This window comes from Mus caroli, unplaced genomic scaffold (assembly GCF_978045245.1).
Source record: "Mus caroli unplaced genomic scaffold, Mus_caroli_1 scaffold_11, whole genome shotgun sequence".
Taxonomy (NCBI): domain Eukaryota; kingdom Metazoa; phylum Chordata; class Mammalia; order Rodentia; family Muridae; genus Mus; species Mus caroli.
This window is the reverse complement of record NW_028227266.1, coordinates 37,104,322-37,123,421: the sequence shown is the minus strand read 5'-3', so window position 1 is coordinate 37,123,421 and position 19,100 is coordinate 37,104,322. Positions and strand designations below refer to the sequence as shown.

Genomic DNA, 19,100 nt, shown 5'->3' with positions numbered 1-19,100 from the left:
GAAAGCATTACTATTATTCTGCTTAAGGAATATAGGAATAAGATGATTGGTAATGATGTTTCATTATACCCATAAACATATGTACACCATCCTCATCAGAGATGTGTCTTCCTATACTACATGGTAATTAAGAGACTTAACTGAACAACTTATGGAGAGAAGGATTTGAAATGTGCAACCCTAAATCACATATCACATTACTACTTCAAGGCTCAGATATCTGTGCAGAAGACAGAGGGAGCAGAAAGTTTATAAGAATTAGAGCTATTAGTCAGGCACTGGCAGAGTCTCTCAGGAGACAGCTATATCAGGCTTATAGTCATCCATAAGATGGAGCACAGGGTCCCCAATGAAAGAGCTAGAGAAAGTACTCAAGGAGCTGAAGGGGTTTGCAGCCCCCTAGGAGGAACAACAATTTGAACTAACCAGTATCTCCAGAGCTCCCTGGGACTAAACCACCAATCAAAGAAAACACATGGAGGGACTTGTGGCTCTAACTACATATGTAGCAGAGGGTGGCCTAGTTGGTCATTAATGGGATGGCCCTTGGTCCTGTGAAGGTCCTATGCCCCAGTATAGGGGGATGCCTGGGCCAGGAAGCAGGAATGGGTGGGTTGGAGAGCAGGCAGAAGGGGGAGAGGATAGGGGATTTTCAGAGGGGAAACTAGGAAAGGGGATAACATTTGAAATGTAAATAAAGAAAATATCTAATAATAATAAAAAAGAATCAGAAGTGGCAAATGGCTTCCATTTAATAGCATTTTCCAGATCCTATTGGACATGTGCCCACATGAACTGACAGCCACTGGTAGCATGCTCTAGACAAGTGCAGGTTCCCAGCAGACAAACTAGGATGGAGTTGGGGAAAGAGTACAGCTATGCCAAGCCTAGAAGCTATTTGCAGCCAATAGCTGCCAGCAGAGGAAGAATCAGTTTTCCTGAGTGGATAGACACTAGGTATATGAAAACACACTGTAGGGCAGGCCTCATGCTCAGAAGTAGCTGGCCAACACAGATAGGAGACCACATCTTTGGTGTTTTCGTTCTCTCTCTCTCTCTTTTTAATAAAGAGAGAGAACAAGAAGTTGGGTGGGTTGGGAGGTAGGAAGGATATGAGGGGAATTGGGAAAGGGAAAGAATATTACATTAAATTTTCAAGCAATAAAGTATTTTTAAAACTTAAAAAAGACGTGATAACTTGGAGAAAAGAAGAATTATATTTTCATCGTACTGAGAATCACAGAATGATGAGAAGACAGAGGAGATAAAGCTTTATGCCATAGAAAGACTGTAAAAAAGCAATTGAAGAAGAAAGTTATTAAAATTTCCAAAATATAATGATCATTAGCCTAAAGGAACAAAATGTGATTTATATTTAAATTATATAAAAAATAAAGACAGCAATACAATCACACTTTTAGAAGTGTTGGATTAAATAATAGACAACTTAAAATTCTATACTCAATGGAAACATTTAAAATGTAGGGACAGCCGGGCGTGGTGGCACATGCCTTTAATCCCAGCACTCGGGAGGCAGAGGCAGGCGGATTTCTGAGTTCGAGGCCAGCCTGGTCTACAAAGAGAGTTCCAGAACAGCCAGGGCTATACAGAGAAACCCTGTCTCGAAAAACCAAAAAAAAAAAAAAAAAATGTAGGGACAAATATCAATAACTGATACTCCTTGTCAGGCCCATTGTGTGTGTGTGTGTGTGTGTGTGTGTGTGTGTGTGTGTGTGTGTGTGTGAGTGTGTGTGTTTGTGTGTGTGTGAATAAATTCTAATTGTTTAGATATTATTCATATTTACATTGCAAAAGGTATAATATTCAAGTTAGAAATGATTGTTATCTGCTACCACCACAAATTCATGTTTCATGCTTCAATTTCTTATATCCATTAAATTTATTCTTAGATAAGTTCACACATGTATGTAGGGCCTACTGACCATTCTTGCCCAACTCTTTCCCATCTCCCTTACCACCTCTCACTATACCCCTCAACATCTTTCTGTCACATTCATGTCTAGTTGCTTGCTGTCTTTCTTTTAAAAAAATATGGGTTATACCTTATAGTTCTTTTTTATTAGATATTTTCTTTATTTACATTTCAAATGTTATCCCCTTTCCTAGTTTCCCCTCTGAAAACCCCCTATGCCTTCCCCCATCCCCCTGCTCACCAACCCACCCACTCCCACTTCCTGGTCCTGACATTCCCCTATACTGGGGCATAGAACCTTCACAGGACCAAGGGCCTCTCCTCTCATTGATGGCCGAAGAGGTCATCCTCTGCTGCATATGCAGCTAGAGCTACGAATCCCTCCATGTGTCTTCTTTGGTTGGTGGTTTAGTCCCAGGAAGCTCTGGAGATACTGGTTAGTTCATATTGTTGTTTCTCCAATGGGGCTGCTTTCATTCCTTAGCTTTAAGTCTGAAAGACTGAGTTTATGACCCAGGGCTCACAAAAGGTGGTGAGAACAGACTCCACAAACATTTCTCATTTACAAATACACACACACACACACACACACACATATATATACACATGTATACATATAATGAATTTTTCACATTCATCCTCCACTCTTCACCATATATATATATATGTATATATATATGTATATATATATGTATATATGTATATATATGTATATATATATGTATATATATGTATATATATATGTATATATATATATGTATATATGTATATGTATAAAATTTGTGTATACACAACTAACCCCAATTAGTGCTGTTTATATTCACTCATGTGTGGGGCTGACTACTGGGGTTTGGGCACTACCAGAGACTATACCTCTAAGAAAAATTTACTATCTCTACCTCAGCAGCTATTAAACATATGGCTCCTCAGCCACAATGGTAGGTCCTCAGGATGCCCTCCACAGCCCGTAATGGAATTTTAAATTGCTTGATCTTGAATAGGTCCTGTGCATTTAGTGTATTTAACCAGAGTTCCATTGGTTCTTATGTGCAACAGCCATGCCATCTCCAAAAGGCAGCACTAAAAAAGAAAATGTAAGATACATTTTGTAGAAAATAGAAAACACTTCATGAATTTGCTTTAATCCAAGACACATTTTCTATACTAGTGTAACTAACCAGCCATCACATTTTCCATCTGTATAGATCCATTCTTTAAGCTTCTTGCTGGACAGTTTGCCTAGAAAGTACATGAATATATTCTCTTGAATAAACATGCCAGACGGTTGTCATTTACACTTAAGTAAATGGGCCTCAACAACCAAGCAGCTGTGTGCTGTTGGCACTTGTCCTGGCTCCATTTCTTCTTGCTGCAGCATAACTTTTTCCATTCTGACTGCCTTGCTTGAGACTTTTAACTTTTACCATCTATTAATAACTGACTTGGGTTGCTTGATCCTTTGCTAATCTCCCAGCTTGGTGACTGTGATTTATACCATCCTCATTGGTTGTTGCTTTAAACTCTCATTAGGTCTTAGACAACAAATGCCAATTTGAAATATACCGATCCCTTGGCTAGTTTCAGAACCATATAGAAGAGGAGAAACTGATAGTTTTTTAAAAGCCATTATTTCCAGTGCTTGGGATAGGATGACTCATGGATTAAGTAATAAAATTAATTTGACTTTTGCTAATTAAATGCAGTTTTGTTTAATTTTGTTTCACAAAATCCCTTTTCTGGAAAGATATGTTTTGCAAAATAAACAGTCCAACAGGACAACACTTTCAGACATAGATTTCCCACAATATCTTATGTAGGAAGGGTCTTATGTATTTCAACCTGTCTCAAACTCAATCACTGTATAATCTTAGATGACATCCCCAGTGCTAAATTCCACCATGCTCAGTTTATACTGTACAAAGTCTTGAATCCAGGGCTATGTGCATGCTAGGCAGGTACTCTGTGGGCTGAGCTAAATCTCCATCTCAATTTCCTGTAGATATAAAGCAGAATCATTGGTTTGAAATTAAGTTAAAAGGGAAGCTGGTATGCCCAGGGCTAACAGTGCCAAGTCACTACTTCATGGCAGGCAACAACTGAAGTGTCAGTTACTAAAAGAAACTGCTTGGGTAGATTGACTGAGAGCCTGCAGATGATCTCTATGGGAATGTTCAACATTTTTGCCCTGGAGAACTCTAGTAATGTTGGAATTAGATAGCACACCAGGCAAGAAGCCCATCAGCTGGTATGCTAGGCAGGGTAGATTCTTTTCAAAGATGCAATGTTCTAATCCTGGAACCAGTGACCATATTAGGCTACCTGACAAGGGAGAATTACTGATGAATATGGAGTTGAAATTGCTAACCAGTTTAACTAATGAGGTTATACCAGGTTATGTTAGGAGCTCACGTTTTCCACAAATATTCTTTTAAACATAGTAGGAATACAGAGGTTATCAAGAAATGAACTGAGATTACAACACTGTCAACATTAATATTTAGTATAATTAGACTCACTAGACTTTTCATCTCCAGCATGCTAAGCTAATAAGTTGTAAGTCTGAAAGCCTTTACATTTATGGTAATTTGTCACAGCAATAAAAATAAACTAGCAAAGTTACCCTGGTGGTCTGAAACTCTCCTGGGGCTCTCCCTTCCTCAGCAGAGGTATTGCTTTATGAATGACAGCTCAGGGCCCGTGTTTCTAAGCCTTAGGAGACAGATTGACATCTATCACTAGAGATTTCAAGAGGGCAGCAGGTGCTCACAGGGACATGGCATGTCCTGTAAAGACATCAGGATTACTGCGCTGTACTCATCTGCTGTATGTGGGTCTCAGGCAGGTGTACCTTCCTCTCACGAAGCAATGAATAACCAAAGCTAGTGCTCATGGCTCTTTGAAACTAAGATATCATATTTTAATCAAGAATTTCATACGTTTAACATGTTCAGAAGATCACAATATTATTCATCAAAAACAGAGATAACAAATGAGTTGCTTAATGAAAATTAGAATGATAAATAACTTAAACAAAGAGCCACAGTAATAGCACATATGTGCACTCAGTATACACACACACACACACACACACACACACACACACTACAATTAGTATTCACAGTGCTTTCCCAATAGTTCTCAACCTGTAAGTTGTGAAAGTTGTAGGGGTCAAATGACCCTTTCACAGTGGTGGCATATCAGAAAGTTACATTATGATTCATTACAGTAGCAAAAGTGCACTTATGAAGTAGCAATGAGATAATTTTATGGTTGGGGATCATTAGCACATGACAAATTCTGTTAAAGGGTGGCAGCATTAAGAAGGTTGAGAATAACTACAGTACAGTAGTTATGCAACATGTCTAGAATGGGTCTAGTTTGCTATTGTATAAACAGTTATAAAACTACACATGTACCTTTTTTATTTTAGAGAAATACAAATAAAACTAAAGGCTGTGGAGAGATTGGAAACCTTTAACACCTGACATAATCTATCCTGTAAATTCAAGACAAACAAATACTGAAAAAGGCCCTTGCTGGGAATTTTAAAAATTAAAAGTATATATCAAAGTAAATGTTTGATAGAGTTCAATTATCATAAATAAAGGATAACACAAACAAAAATATCACTAACGCGGCTGAATAAATTCACTTGTATGCATTTACTAATTAATTTTACAAGAAAAGAATGAGCTGATGATGTAGAAATTCATTCAAATTATCCCAAGTTTCATCATACAAAAATTCTAAATTTTGTCATGTGAGCATCTCTGATAGGGTGATAGGCTCATCTATGTAACTGACAAATCTTAACAAATCTTAACACATAACACAAAACAACATTCTTTTCCACTTTGCTTTAGAAACTAGAAGCATCGTTGTATCTTTACATAGTTTAGGTATTTCCTTTCATAAAGATATTCACAGTGAGATCCAGGGATGATGTTATAATGGTTCCTTTTGATTTCAGCTCTGTCTTAAACCCATGGACAACTATAGCCCAGAGCAGCTGTGCAGCTCTCTAATCTAATCTGGAGCACTTTCCCAACAGAGAACTTGATGCCATATCTAGAATGCATCCAGTTGTAACTTTATAAACATTATAAAGTTGTATTTGCTCTATTTCTGTCCCGAGAAACACAATTAAAGCTGAAGCCTATGGAAATCTTAGAATGCTTCTGTGACCTGATACTCTTCATTCTCAAATTTTGGGTTGGTAAAAAATGTCTCCCAGAGAATATACAATTCAACTGCCATTTTGCTTTACTTAAGAAGATCAATGTTTACAGTAGCAGAAAGGAACTTTGATGCAGTATGAAAAATAAGGAAAAGAAATGGAGATTCAGAGACACTATTTTTAACAAGCTGTACCAGCTGGTGATAGACCCATTCTTTAACTCACATATTGATCTCAAGCTGCCTTTATTTTGCTCTGATTCCATCTTATACTTGATTCCCCACCCCACCCCCACCCAGGTCAAAACATCTACATTGTCCAACAGTTCATTGCTGACTTATAGTCTGGATCTTCTGGTTCAATTCTAATACGATTATTATACATCCCTGTTGACTCGTATTTTACACATGAACCTGATAAATAGAACCTGAATTCTGGGGCATATCTCACATATATCCTGTCTTGGTTTTGTCGTTTCTGCTCTGGAAATTGGTGTCATTAATTTCTGTGGGTCCAAGTCATATTTATAAAATAAGAATACCTTCTATACTTCCTCCCTCCCTCTTTCCCTCTTCCCTCTATCCTTCCTTTCCTTTCTTCCTCTTTCTGCCTATATCATTCTGTCTCTGTTTTTCTCTCTCAATCTCCCATCCTTTCTGTTTGTGTGTGTATATGAGTGTTCATTACATTGTCAGTGTTTCCTACCAAACCAGCCTAGACTTGTCTCACACTCATGGTCTTCCTAACCTCCTATGCTAGCCACTCAAGTGATCAGAGTGAGGTGTACACAGGCACCTACCCTGGGATATCCTTTTTTTTTTGGAAGAGTAGATTGCTCCTAGCAACTACAACTTAGAAGAAGAAAAAAAGTATGAGTTTATAAAAATAGAACAGCAAAGGGTATTATTTATTTGTGTATTTATTTATATTTTATGTGTAAGTGCTTGCGTGAATGAGAGACATGTGAGCAGTTGCCTATAGAGGTCAGAAGAGAGCACTGAATATTATGGAAATTGATATGAAATAAGAAAACCAGAAAAGATATAGTAAAATAGCTACTGTTCAGTTTCAACAAAACTCACGAAGTGTTTGATGTCTGCTCAAAAACTCTCATAGCGAACTATATTTGCAATGCAACAGAAATTAAACACTCTGTTGGTTAATGAATCAAAGTAGCTGTGATAACTATGAAACCAACAGTCTGCACCAGAATGTACTTGTGTTCATTATGGTCTAAATGAGTACTTTACTTTAGAAAACAATAATCCTTTATATTAAGTTCTACTTATATTTCTGCTTAGGATTTTAAAAAACTCACATATATATTATAGACTGCAGAATGTACACAGTGCATTTTAAGCTTGTAATAAAACAAAAATTCATTCATGGTTCCAATTCTTTGTCATAAGATTTTTTTTTAAATGCTTTGTTTCTTAGCAACAAGGAGAGCAGAGGAGCTTGGAATTTCTCTTTGACAGGCATGACAGCATTTAATCCTTTCTACAGTGGAGTTCTGTTCCTGTAACATGAGAAGAGGCATGCTTGCACTGGGCTCTGTCTCCTGCAAGGTTTTCCATAACCCATTTTATCATGATAAAGGAATGCAAAAAGCAAAAGGACATGTCTCCAGTGGCTACAGTAACTTCCACATGTGACCTTCCCATATAAACCAAACCAAGTCAGCGCATTCACCATTCACATGCTTCAGTGACACTTTCCAGGGTTAGGGAAGAGATCTGAGGAAGAACAGACATCTTGGTTTCCCCTTTACTTTTCTTGTCTTGTGTTAAAAAAAAAAATTAGTACCAATAGGCTTCCTGCCTCTTCAAATCACTCCTAGGTCCTCTGACTTGTTGCCTGCTATCTTTCTTTGCAATAAGAGATAAATATGGTGGTCCTCCTTCCTGTGGCTTAGCTTAACAAATTTCCCCTGTGTATGTAAATTATGATGTGGTCTATTATATCAATAACCCACAAAAATCTAAGCTTTTCCCTAGATTCTACTCTAGGATATGTATTCTGTAAATCCTGCTTTATCCTATCCTTCTGGATATAGACACAGCTCCCGTCTTAAAATGTCAAAAGAATAATTTACATATGGATTCACAAATGTTGTTCTGAACTATATTGTTAATAATATTTGGATTTAATAAAAGTTGAATGATTGAAAATAATTGTATTTATTTAGTTAGTGGATGACCACTTTCTCACAAATTTTTAAAAAATATTAAATGAGTGAGTCATATAAAATTAATCAGAGGAAATATGTGGAAATTAGATGATGAAGTGACTGAACAAAATTAAATATATTTAAAAAGTAAATTTTAATTATTTGAAAATATCTGCTCACATTTCTTCCATGCTTTAAAATTTGTGTCTACCAATTAACTGTAGAAAAAAATCAAAATTTACGTGCAGTAGACAATGATTTGGACAAATCTTATGCCTAGTTGCATGGCTGTTCAAATTTCAGATGGAATGATGGTTAATCTTTGATGTCAACTTATATAGGTAGGAAACAGTCAAAAGATGTGTCCCTAGGTGTGTCTGAAGGTGATTCAGAAAGCTTTAACTGAAGGTAAAGACTACCTTGAATGGTCAGACCTACTTCATGAACAGACCAGAGTCTCAGACTGACTAAACAGTGGGATTGAGGAAGCCAGTTTGAACATAGCATTCATCTTTCTCTGCATTCTGAATGCAGACAGATGTGATCAGCTACCTCTAACTTCTGCTGCATTGCTTTTACTTGTCAAAGTGAGTTATATACTCTCAAACAATGAGACAAGTTAACCCTTCCTCCTAAAGTTCTTTCTTGTTAATTGTTTTGTAAAAACAACTAGAAAAACAACGGATGCAGATGGTAAATATGATAATATCACCACCCACAGATCTATATAGTCATAGGCATTTCTATTTCTACATAGTAATAGAAATTAGTTATTGTAGGGAAATTGTTTGCACAGCACAAAATCCCTAAATAATTGGAAGAAGTAAGTAATCTAACAGCACACACATGAAAGACAGTGAAAGAAAGAGGATAAGAAAGCCTAATGACAGGAAATTACTTTCTGAGAATGTTTGATTCTGTCATATTGTGATGATCATGAAATGTAATTTTACAAGCTAAGATGCCTTCCAAATCATTAGTCCATATAATGTTATGAGACCACAATGGAGCATGCTTGTAGGCCTCATGAGTATATGCACTGTTTATGTGATTATAGGATTCTCATTTTCCCAGCAGGGCCTATTTCTAAGCATAGTGTTTTAGTGTGAATGTGTGCTAAGAGGTTGGCCTGTATCCCATGTCATGAGAAAGGTCAGCTTTACAACCAGGATGACCATCTGACTAAGAGAAGTAAAGAGTCCACCTTTCTATTAATAACCGGAAGATAAACAGTATATTGAACAGATTCTGATGAGTGGAACGTTTTTATAGATTGATATGGCAGCATTTGCTCAAACTGCCTAAAAATGAAACAGATTCAAGAACTGTAAAGGAATAAAAATTAAAACAACATTGCTCTGTAATAAATACTAAAGTAAATTAGGCTCAGTATAAATAGACTCCCCAAATTCGATCATACACTCTGGATGATTTAGAGTCTATAATTAATATTTTCCTGATTTTAGTATGTTTATATTTTGAGATAAATGAAATCTAAAGTATTTATTATTAAAAATGATTCAAATTGTTTTCTTTTAACCCCAAACTCATTATCTACTAAGGATTTGGAAGGCACCAAATTCATTTTCCAGTATATGAAAATATAAAACAATAAACATTTTAACAACCAAGCAGTGAAAATGAAAACCAAACACTATTATTCCCTTCTCAAAGAACCTTTATTTATGTTTACCAATAACAATATAAAGCAACAACCCCTGTGGAAGCTGGGTGTGCATGCTGCCACTTAAATGTTGTTTCTTATTCATTTGTTCTGCAGTGTAGGATTGTGAGTATATATTAATCAATATATTTTCAACTACTTGTCTATGATATATAGGCATATACTACCTCTTAAACATTAATATGTGTATAACTTAAAATGTATGTACAGATGGAGGGACATCAGTTTACATGGAGCTTTCTATTTTCATTTAGTGATATAAAATTCAAATTTGATACCTCTCATTGTTTATATGTAATTTTTAATTTCAAGAACCTGGATCTAAACTGGGCAATGGTGGTGCACACCTTTAATCCCAGCACTGAGAGGCAGAGGGAGGCAGATTTCTGAGTTTGAGGCCAGCCTGGTCTACAGAGTGAGCTCCAGGATAGCCAAGGCTACACAGAGAAACCCTGTCTCGAAAGAAAGAAAGAAAGAAAGAAAGAAAGAAAGAAAGAAAGAAAGAAAGAAAGAAAGAAAGAAAGAAAGAAAGAAAGAAAGAAAGAAAGAAAAGGAACCTGGATCTAACTGCCACAATTTAGGGAAAAATCTGAGCACCAATAACATCAACAACTAGATTACAATGTCCACACTGACCACATTGTCCACATTGGTTGTAGATGGAAAGTTGTCATCAGAAAAATATTTAAGAACCATATGTGATAGCCTTAATTGTTAGTCTTTAACATAAGGATTGCTACAGTTTACAACACAGAGAATATTATACACAAGGGAGCTAATGAGTGTCACACAAAGTATAAAACACAACTTTTAATTGCTTCTACTTTCCATCAGCTTGTCCCTGATGAAAATATTTCTTCAGGGAGGCACCTTCTATAAATAGTTATGACATTGCTTGTATATCAACAATTCTGTGTACATAATGCCATTTTGGTGGGTTCTTCGGGTCGAAGCATGAGGAAGCTATTAGATGAATCACAACATTTGGCTCATAATGTATATGTGAGCCACGTAGAAACTAAGATCTTGAATCCGATGCTGAAAACAAAGGCAGCCAGAAGTCTGCTTTGAATCACCAGTATCAGCTTCATCTGAGCTCTGGGCTTTAGAAAGCACTTAGTTTAGCTTACATCTGATCTGGACAGCATATTCCAAGCAGAGAAAGAGTGAGTACTGGAATACCTTTTGTCCCAGTGCCATTATTATTATTATTATTATTGTTATTATTATTATTATTATTATTATATTTTCTCTATTTAGATTTCAAATGGTATCACTACAGTTCCCTATACCCTCCCTCCACCCTGCTCCCCTACCCACCCACTCCCTCTTCTTGGCCCTGGCGTTTTCCTGTACTGGGGCATATAACGTTTGCAAGATCTAGAGGCCTCTGTTCCCAATGATGGCAGACTAGGCCATCTTCTGATACATATGCAGCTAGAGACACGAGCTCTGGAGGTACTGATTAGTTCATAATGTTGTTCCACCTATAAGGTTGCAGACCCCTTCAGCTCCTTGTGTACTTTCTCTAGCTCCTCCATTGGGGGCCCTGTGTTCCAGCCTATAGATGACTGTGAGCATCCACTTCTGTATTTGCCAGGCACTATCAGATCACACCAGCTGTCCCAGTGCCTTTTAACCTCCACATATTGTAAGACCCTCATACAAATTAGGGCCCCAGAACCATGGAAAGTTCCTGACGTTACCTGAAAATCTTCACTTACATTCTGCCACAATATATCATGCTATGTTCTCCAATTATCTGAGTGCTTTTATTTGGAACACCCGTTCTTTTAGGTTTTAATACTCAAGAGTGCTTTGTAATGTGATTATGAATCCTTAATCAAGAATAGTGCACAAAAACATTTTATTCTATTTTGTGTACAGTATGTTTCACTTTCTGGATAATGTTGCTAAATTTCAAGACCTAGATGTACACTGTATTTGTAATATTTTCATTAATTCATAATTCATTAATTTGTTCCATAGTCTATTTGTTGATAGTTTTGACATCTTGTCTAAGATACCATTATGAAAGATCAAAAAGATACAGGTTTTAATAATACTACATTATGTTAGCATTTTCATGGAGGTCTGTTATATGTTTGAATGAAGATTTGTGGTTGGTTTAAGAAAGTGATCTAAGAAATTATTTCCCTTGTAGCTATTTTAATTATTTTAGTACTTTTTGTTTAAAAATCAGTTTTTCATTAAATCTTATTATTCACCTTTGAAGGACAATCATTGAGATAACACGGGGGATTATTGTCAGTTCTATGTTGCCATAATTATGAAAATGGCTTATAATCCTGATATTTATAACTCTGTGTAACTTTTCTGATGGGGAAGAGTAAGATCTCTAACTCTTTTAACCTTCTGCTGATGACTCTAGGTTTAGTATATTCTTATGAATATTTTAGGATCATCTTGTCAATGTATGCAATTATAAGAGCAATATTTGTGTAGGCAACCCTTTGGACTGGAGAAGTTAAGAAGGACAGCCATACACATGAAGTGAATGCATTTGATTCCTCAACACAGAATTCCTTCCTATTTATGTTAAAAAGCCTTTACTCCTGTCAGCAACATCTTACACATTTTTATTGAAAGTAGATTTATTTCATACACTACATTCTGATTAGAGTCATTCCTCTACCTATTCCTCTCAGATCCCCCCCATCCTCCCAAATCTATACTCTTTCTCTCGTCATTAGAACACAGAAACACATCAAAAAACAATAAGATAAAATAAAACAAATCAGATTAGAGCCTAATAAACAAACAGAAAAAAGTGCAAAGAAAACATAAACAGAGAGACATACACATTCACACATATACAGAAAATCTGTAAAAAGAAAATAGGAAATAATAATCTACAAGTAAAAGATGTATACTGGGGAGAAAAAAGTTCATACAAAGCATTGTGAAACAAAAAACAAAACAAAACAAAACAAAACAAAACAAAACAAAACATAACCTCAGAAAGTATCATGGAGTTGATTTTGTGTTGGCCTTCTACTGCTAGCATCTGGCCTGCCCTTAAGTGTAGTTTATATACTCTGTTGAATTTCATATGGGGAAAACAATATTTCCTCTGCAAGTGTTTATCAGTGAGAAGTAGTTAGGGATGGGGATTGTGTCCACATTCCCACATAAGTCTGAGACCTCTTATGGCTTAGACCTGTGCAATCCCTGTGAATGATGACACAGGATCTAGGAACTCCTATGTTCTCAGTCCTAATGTGTATAAAATGTCACGTTTCCTTGGTGTTCTCCATTCCCACTAGTTCTCAAGTTTTTCCTGACTCTTCTTCTGCAGAGTTTTCTGAGCACTGAGGAGAAGGGGGATTTTATGGAGATATCCCATTAAGGGTTGAGGGTTCCAAGGTCTCCCATCTTTGCCTGTTGTCCAGCTATGGGTTTCTGTTTGTGTCTTCATCTACTGTGGGAGGAAGCTTCTGTTATGTTGGTTGAGCAAGAACCTGACCTATGAGTATAGTAGAATTTCATTAGGAATTGTATGTAGTTTCCCCTAAGACCCTGGCCTAGGTGCTCTTGGGTTTTATCCATCCAAGCAGTGTTAGATATGGATTTCATTTCACGGAGCGGGGTAAGAAGATAGTAGTTAGTTACTCTCACAACTTTTGTGCCACTATTGTACCTGGATCTTGCAGGCAGATCACCACTGTAGTTCAGAGGCTTTGCAGCTGGGTGGGTGTTTACACTGCTCATTTGGTAGTTTGCCTTCCTGTATCATTTACATTAGTTAGTAGGGGTGATGGTTCTAGTTCAACATCAGCTTGAGTTCTTTATGTCCAATGAGTTATATAGGTTTTTGTCTTCAGCTATAAAGCCAAGACATTAGTTTGTGGAGAGTATTCAACAGTGTTGGTAATAGTCTGGGTTTATTGAGTATTTACATGGGATGCTTTTGTTTAACCACTTGATTAGCTATAACCCATCCTTAACACTGGAGGTTTCATTTGGTGGCAAGAGATATCTATTTGGGACTTTGTCTTCTCTTTTATTTTGTTATTCTAATTTAGATTTCTTTTATAAATGCATATATTTTAAAAACTTTCTACTGTATTGGATTTCCATAATACCTCACATGAAGATCAAACAGGGAAGGCAAGTAGAGTGGGTAAGGAACAGTTAAAATGTCTTACAATTGTTAAGTGCATAGCCTTTAATTATTTTCTTTATTTTTCCTATGTAGGTTATTAGTTATTTTAATTGGGTTGTTTTGTTCTTTGTTGCAAGTTTGTAGAACTATAACTTACTTTTAGATGGTATTGTGTTTCATGACTTTAGATAACTCTAATTCTAGTAGTAGTTTTTGTTTGTAGATTTGTTGGAATTTAATATATACAAGATTACATAACTTAAAAAGAGAAATTTTTCTTTTTTTTCTTTTGTTTTTAGCCCTATCAGGTGGCTTATCACTACATCTTGTTTCTTTATTGCTGAAACTAGCACCTGAAGCATGGCACTGAGTACACATGAATAGGTTGGAAAGTTGTTGTTTTGCTGTTGTTTTTTCACCCCCCTAAGGAAGTATGATATTAGTCACTGATTTTTTATTGGATATTTTCTTTATTTACATTTCAAGTGTTATCCCTTTATTGATGTTGTCATCATCTCAACATATGGAAAATTATTTTGCTTTTGGGGTCCTAATATAGTCACATTGTGCATATAAACAAAATGTTCATGAAAACCCACTGAAACAAGCAAGTCAAGCTTTCAGAGTAATTACTGAGTCATTATCACTTAGAAAGTACATGTTAGCACTCTTAGAGCCTAGAGTATAAATGAAGACTGTCCTGTATGATATTTGATTTCATGCCTAATATGTTTGGGTCCCAGGGCTATGACTATTGATAAGGAAGTAGAGATATCAGGCAGAAAAAAACTTGAGTTCTGTTTGAAATTTTATAATGTAAAAGCACATTAAGCACCTGTCTTAAAAACTTAATCTCTTTCAGTATAGGAGCTCAGCAGAAAATGGCAGAAGGAAATTTCTCCATTGTGACTGGATTTATCCTCACTGGATTAACAGAGAAGCCAGCGCTACAGCTGCCCCTGTTCTTCCTCTTCCTAGGAATCTATGCGGTCACAGTGCTAGGAAACCTGGGCATGGTCATGCTCATCCTGTTCAGCCCTCACCTGCACACCCCCATGTACTTCTTCCTCAGTAATCTGTCTTTCGTTGACCTCTGCCAATCCAGTGTCATCATGCCCAAAATGCTGGAGAAATTTGTCATGATGAAGAGTGTCATTTCTTATGCAGAATGCATGGCTCAGTTTTACTTATTTGATGTTTTTGCTGTTTCAGAGTGTCACATGCTGGCTGTCATGGCCTATGATCGCTATGTTGCCATCTGTAACCCCTTGCTATATAATGTTACCATGTCTTACAAAGTGTGTTCCTGGATGGTAGTGGGGGTGTATAGTGTAGGCTTGATTTGTGCCACAGGTGAAACAGTCTGCCTGCTTAGACTGCTTTTCTGCAAAGCTGATGACATAAACCACTACTTCTGTGATCTTCTACCACTACTGGAACAATCCTGTTCCAGTACATTTATCAATGAAATACTAGGACTGTCCTTCAGTTCATTTAATATTACTGTCCCAGCTCTGACCATCCTCAGTTCCTACATCTTCATCATAGCCAGCATCCTCCACATTCCTTCCACTGAAGGCAGGTCCAAAGCCTTCAGTACTTGCAGCTCCCACATCTTGGCTGTTGCTGTCTTCTTTGGGTCTTTAGCATTCATGTACCTTCAACCATCATCAGTCAGCTCCATGGACCAAGGGAAAGTGTCCTCTGTGTTTTATACCATTGTTGTGCCCATGCTGAACCCCTTGATCTATAGTCTGAGGAATAAGGATGTCAAAGTTGCCTTCTATAAGGTTGTAGGAAGAAGACAATTCATGTGAAATGAAGGACACGCTTAAGCAAAACTGTACAACTGAAGAGGCCTTTGAAGTGTACAGTGAAGACATACAGCATACCCTCATGAGTCATGAGGTTTTATGAGTGCTTGGTTATTTTGAATAAAATGAAGTCCACTGCCGCTCTGGGTGACCCGCAATCTAACTGTCCAGAAGTATGTATATTACATTTAAATAGGTTTTCGAATAGCAAACACATTCATACAGTTATTTTGCTTTGCAAGTCTGGAACACTGTTCTTTTTAGGTAAAATTTAGTTTTGTTAAATCAGACAGTAATACATTTTCAGTAACATTTGAATTGCTTAATATTTGGGCTTCTTGAACTTTTAAATTAAGTGTACTGGTAGTCACAGTTTTGGAACTATGACTTTTTTTTTTTTAAGATTTATTTATTTATTATATGTAAGTACACTATAGCTGTCTTCAGACACACCAGAAGAGGGCATCAGATCTCATTATGGGTGGTTGTGAGCCACCATGTGGTTGCTGGGATTTGAACTTCTGACCTTCGGAAGAGCAGTCGGGTGCTCTTACCCACTGAGCCATCTCACCAGCCCGGAACTATGACTTTTAAGTGAACAATTGTAACCATTTGAAATATAAATACACAATTTTACTTTTTACTATACTCATAGAAATATGATTGACTAATATGAATAACTAACATGAGATTTTCTACTCGCAATGATAGACTGTACTGAAAGAGACTGAGTTCTTTATGCACATGATGGCAGGCACGGCTGTGGCATTCCTTCTGACACAGTTTCAGGATTACATCACCACCTTTGCTTCCTAAGCCATTTTGCATCTTTCCCAAGCTTCAAGGAAAGTTCATCCATTTAGTTTTTTTCCCTCATGACACTCTTGTGCTGGAGACACAGCTCAGAGACTGAGTGCAAACTGTTTTTAGTGAGACCTCAATGCTGATTCCTAGTCATGGTGAGCAGCTCACAACCTCCTTTAATTCTAGTGGCATCGGATTCTCTAGTGCTGCCCTCAAGTGCACAAAGCCATACTCACTCACACATGTACGTGTTATTAAAAATAAACCAACATAGTTTTTTTTTTTTTTTTTTTTTTTTGAGACAGGGTTTCTCTGTGTAGCCCTGGCTGTCCTGGAACTCACTTTGTAGACCAGGCTGGCCTCGAACTCAGAAATCCGCCTGCCTCTGCCTCCCGAGTGCTGGGATTAAAGGCGTGCGCCACCACGCCCGGCCCAACATAGTTTTAAAATGACATTCTTTTACAGTTACATTCAGCTCAGCCACTTATTCACATAAAAACGGTAAAGTGGGAACATCGTTTTTCTGACTCCTGAACTTACTGCCATTCTGAAATGAAAAATGCATTGATATTTTGAGGAAACTGGAAACAGGCTTCCATTCATGAAATCCCTCCTCTCTCTCAATGAAGCAGTCTGTTCGGTGTCACCAAGACTGTATAATACTTAGGTGGTGCCGGTTACACTAAAGAGGCCCCTCGAAGTAATGTGTCTGGAAGAAACCAACCCTATTACCCCAACCCGCTAGCTGTGATATCATCCACAGGAGGCTCAATTGCTTGAACTCCTCTGGCATAGTAAATACAAGGTGAATTCTTTCGTCTCTCCTAGAAATGCTTCTCGGAGTCTAGCAGACAATACATTTCTGTTTTGTTTCTGGGGCATTCTACATACCCTTTGGTATTTGTGCCCAAAGAATGGAATACACAGGGTGGAGGATTTTCTGCCTGTCCAAATCATCTTTGGATTTTCTGCTTCGTTGTTGTCTGTCCCTGCACTACGATGTCAGCTGTGGCTTTCTGGTCCTTATATGTACAGATGGTAAATATTTAGTTAGTATCTTGGATCTGTGATGTGGATCCCTGAACAAATCCCTGCAGCACAGGGGCTGCTCAGGCATCTGTCTTCTACTTACTGTGCTATATCGCCCTCTGGTGGTTTGTGAAAATTTCCATCTGCACACTAGGGAAACAAAACAAATGAGAACAAAACAAAAACATCAACAACAATCCATCTCTTGGCCAAGGGTCACTATGGTTTTAATAATTTGACAAGAATGAATAAGGAAAGAAGTTTATATGCAGATTTGTTAGAAAATTTAAAAGTATGGATATTCCTTTGTAAATACTTATGAAGAACATTTAAATGCATTTTTTTTCCCAATTTGAAAATTAAAACACAGAGGTAATAGTTTCGTGTTTGAAAGGCTTTACTGGATTTTCAAACTACAAAGTGATTTGTTCCATATCAAAGTCTCCCATATCTTTACCCATGGATTAAAATCTCATTTTTTTTATTTTCTCCCTTATCCTAACCCACACTGCTCCGTGCCATGTGCTGTTCACAATAATCTAATTTCACTTATTTAGAAGAATCATTTTTTTCTAGCAGGTGATATTAAAGTCTTATACATTCCTTTCCTCTCTTCAAAGCATATAATTATGGTTTCAATTATTCTTCACTAGCACATACTTTTCTCGTTTCTGTATAATGTTAATGTGGTACTTTTACCAGCCACCTTGCATCATGACTTTGAAATTAATGTATTTCTTTTATACTATTCTTGTTGTAAATCAGGCATGTACTGCAGGCCTGCCTGTCAGTGATTCAGCCCATGTCACTCCCATCCCTGCCAGGGACAGTGCATTTCTACCAGGGACAGGCAGCTCTTCTAAAAGGCCTTGGCCATCCCAGATTGCTGTTTCTGTCTTGTTTGTTTTCAATATCTCTCTTTCTCTCTCTCTCTCTCTCTCTCTCTCTCTCTCTCTCTCTCTCTCTCTCTCTCTCTCTCTCTCTCCCTCTCTCTGTCTTTGTCTCTCTGTCTGTTTCTCTCTCCCTCTCTCTGCCTCTCTCTCCTCCCCCCCGCCTCTCTCTCTCTCTCTCTCTCTCTCTCTCTCTCTCTTTCCTCTGTCTCTGTCTCTCCCACTCTCCCCCATTTCAATATTGTCTTTTGGTCTCTCTGCTCCCCTAATAAACTCTTGGGTTAGGTTTCTTTCTTCTCTCTCTCTCTCTCTTTCTTTTTTTTTTTATTAGATATTTTCTTTGTTTACATTTCAAATGTTATCCCCTTTCCTAGTTTCCCCTCTGAACAACCCCTATCCCCTCCCCACTCCCGTTGCTCTCCAACCCACTCACTCCCACTTCCTGGCCCTGGCATTCCCCTATACTGGGGCAT

At 37.3% G+C, this 19,100-nt stretch overlaps 1 protein-coding gene across 1 annotated transcript; it reads left to right on the top strand.

The window, feature by feature from the left end:
- Positions 1–14,971: 14,971 nt before the first annotated feature.
- Positions 14,972–15,907, top strand: LOC110302157 (olfactory receptor 8G50-like). The gene has a single exon (XM_021172957.2). The coding sequence runs from the start codon at positions 14,972–14,974 to the stop codon at positions 15,905–15,907; it is 936 nt and encodes a 311-aa protein (XP_021028616.1).
- Positions 15,908–19,100: the final 3,193 nt, after the last annotated feature.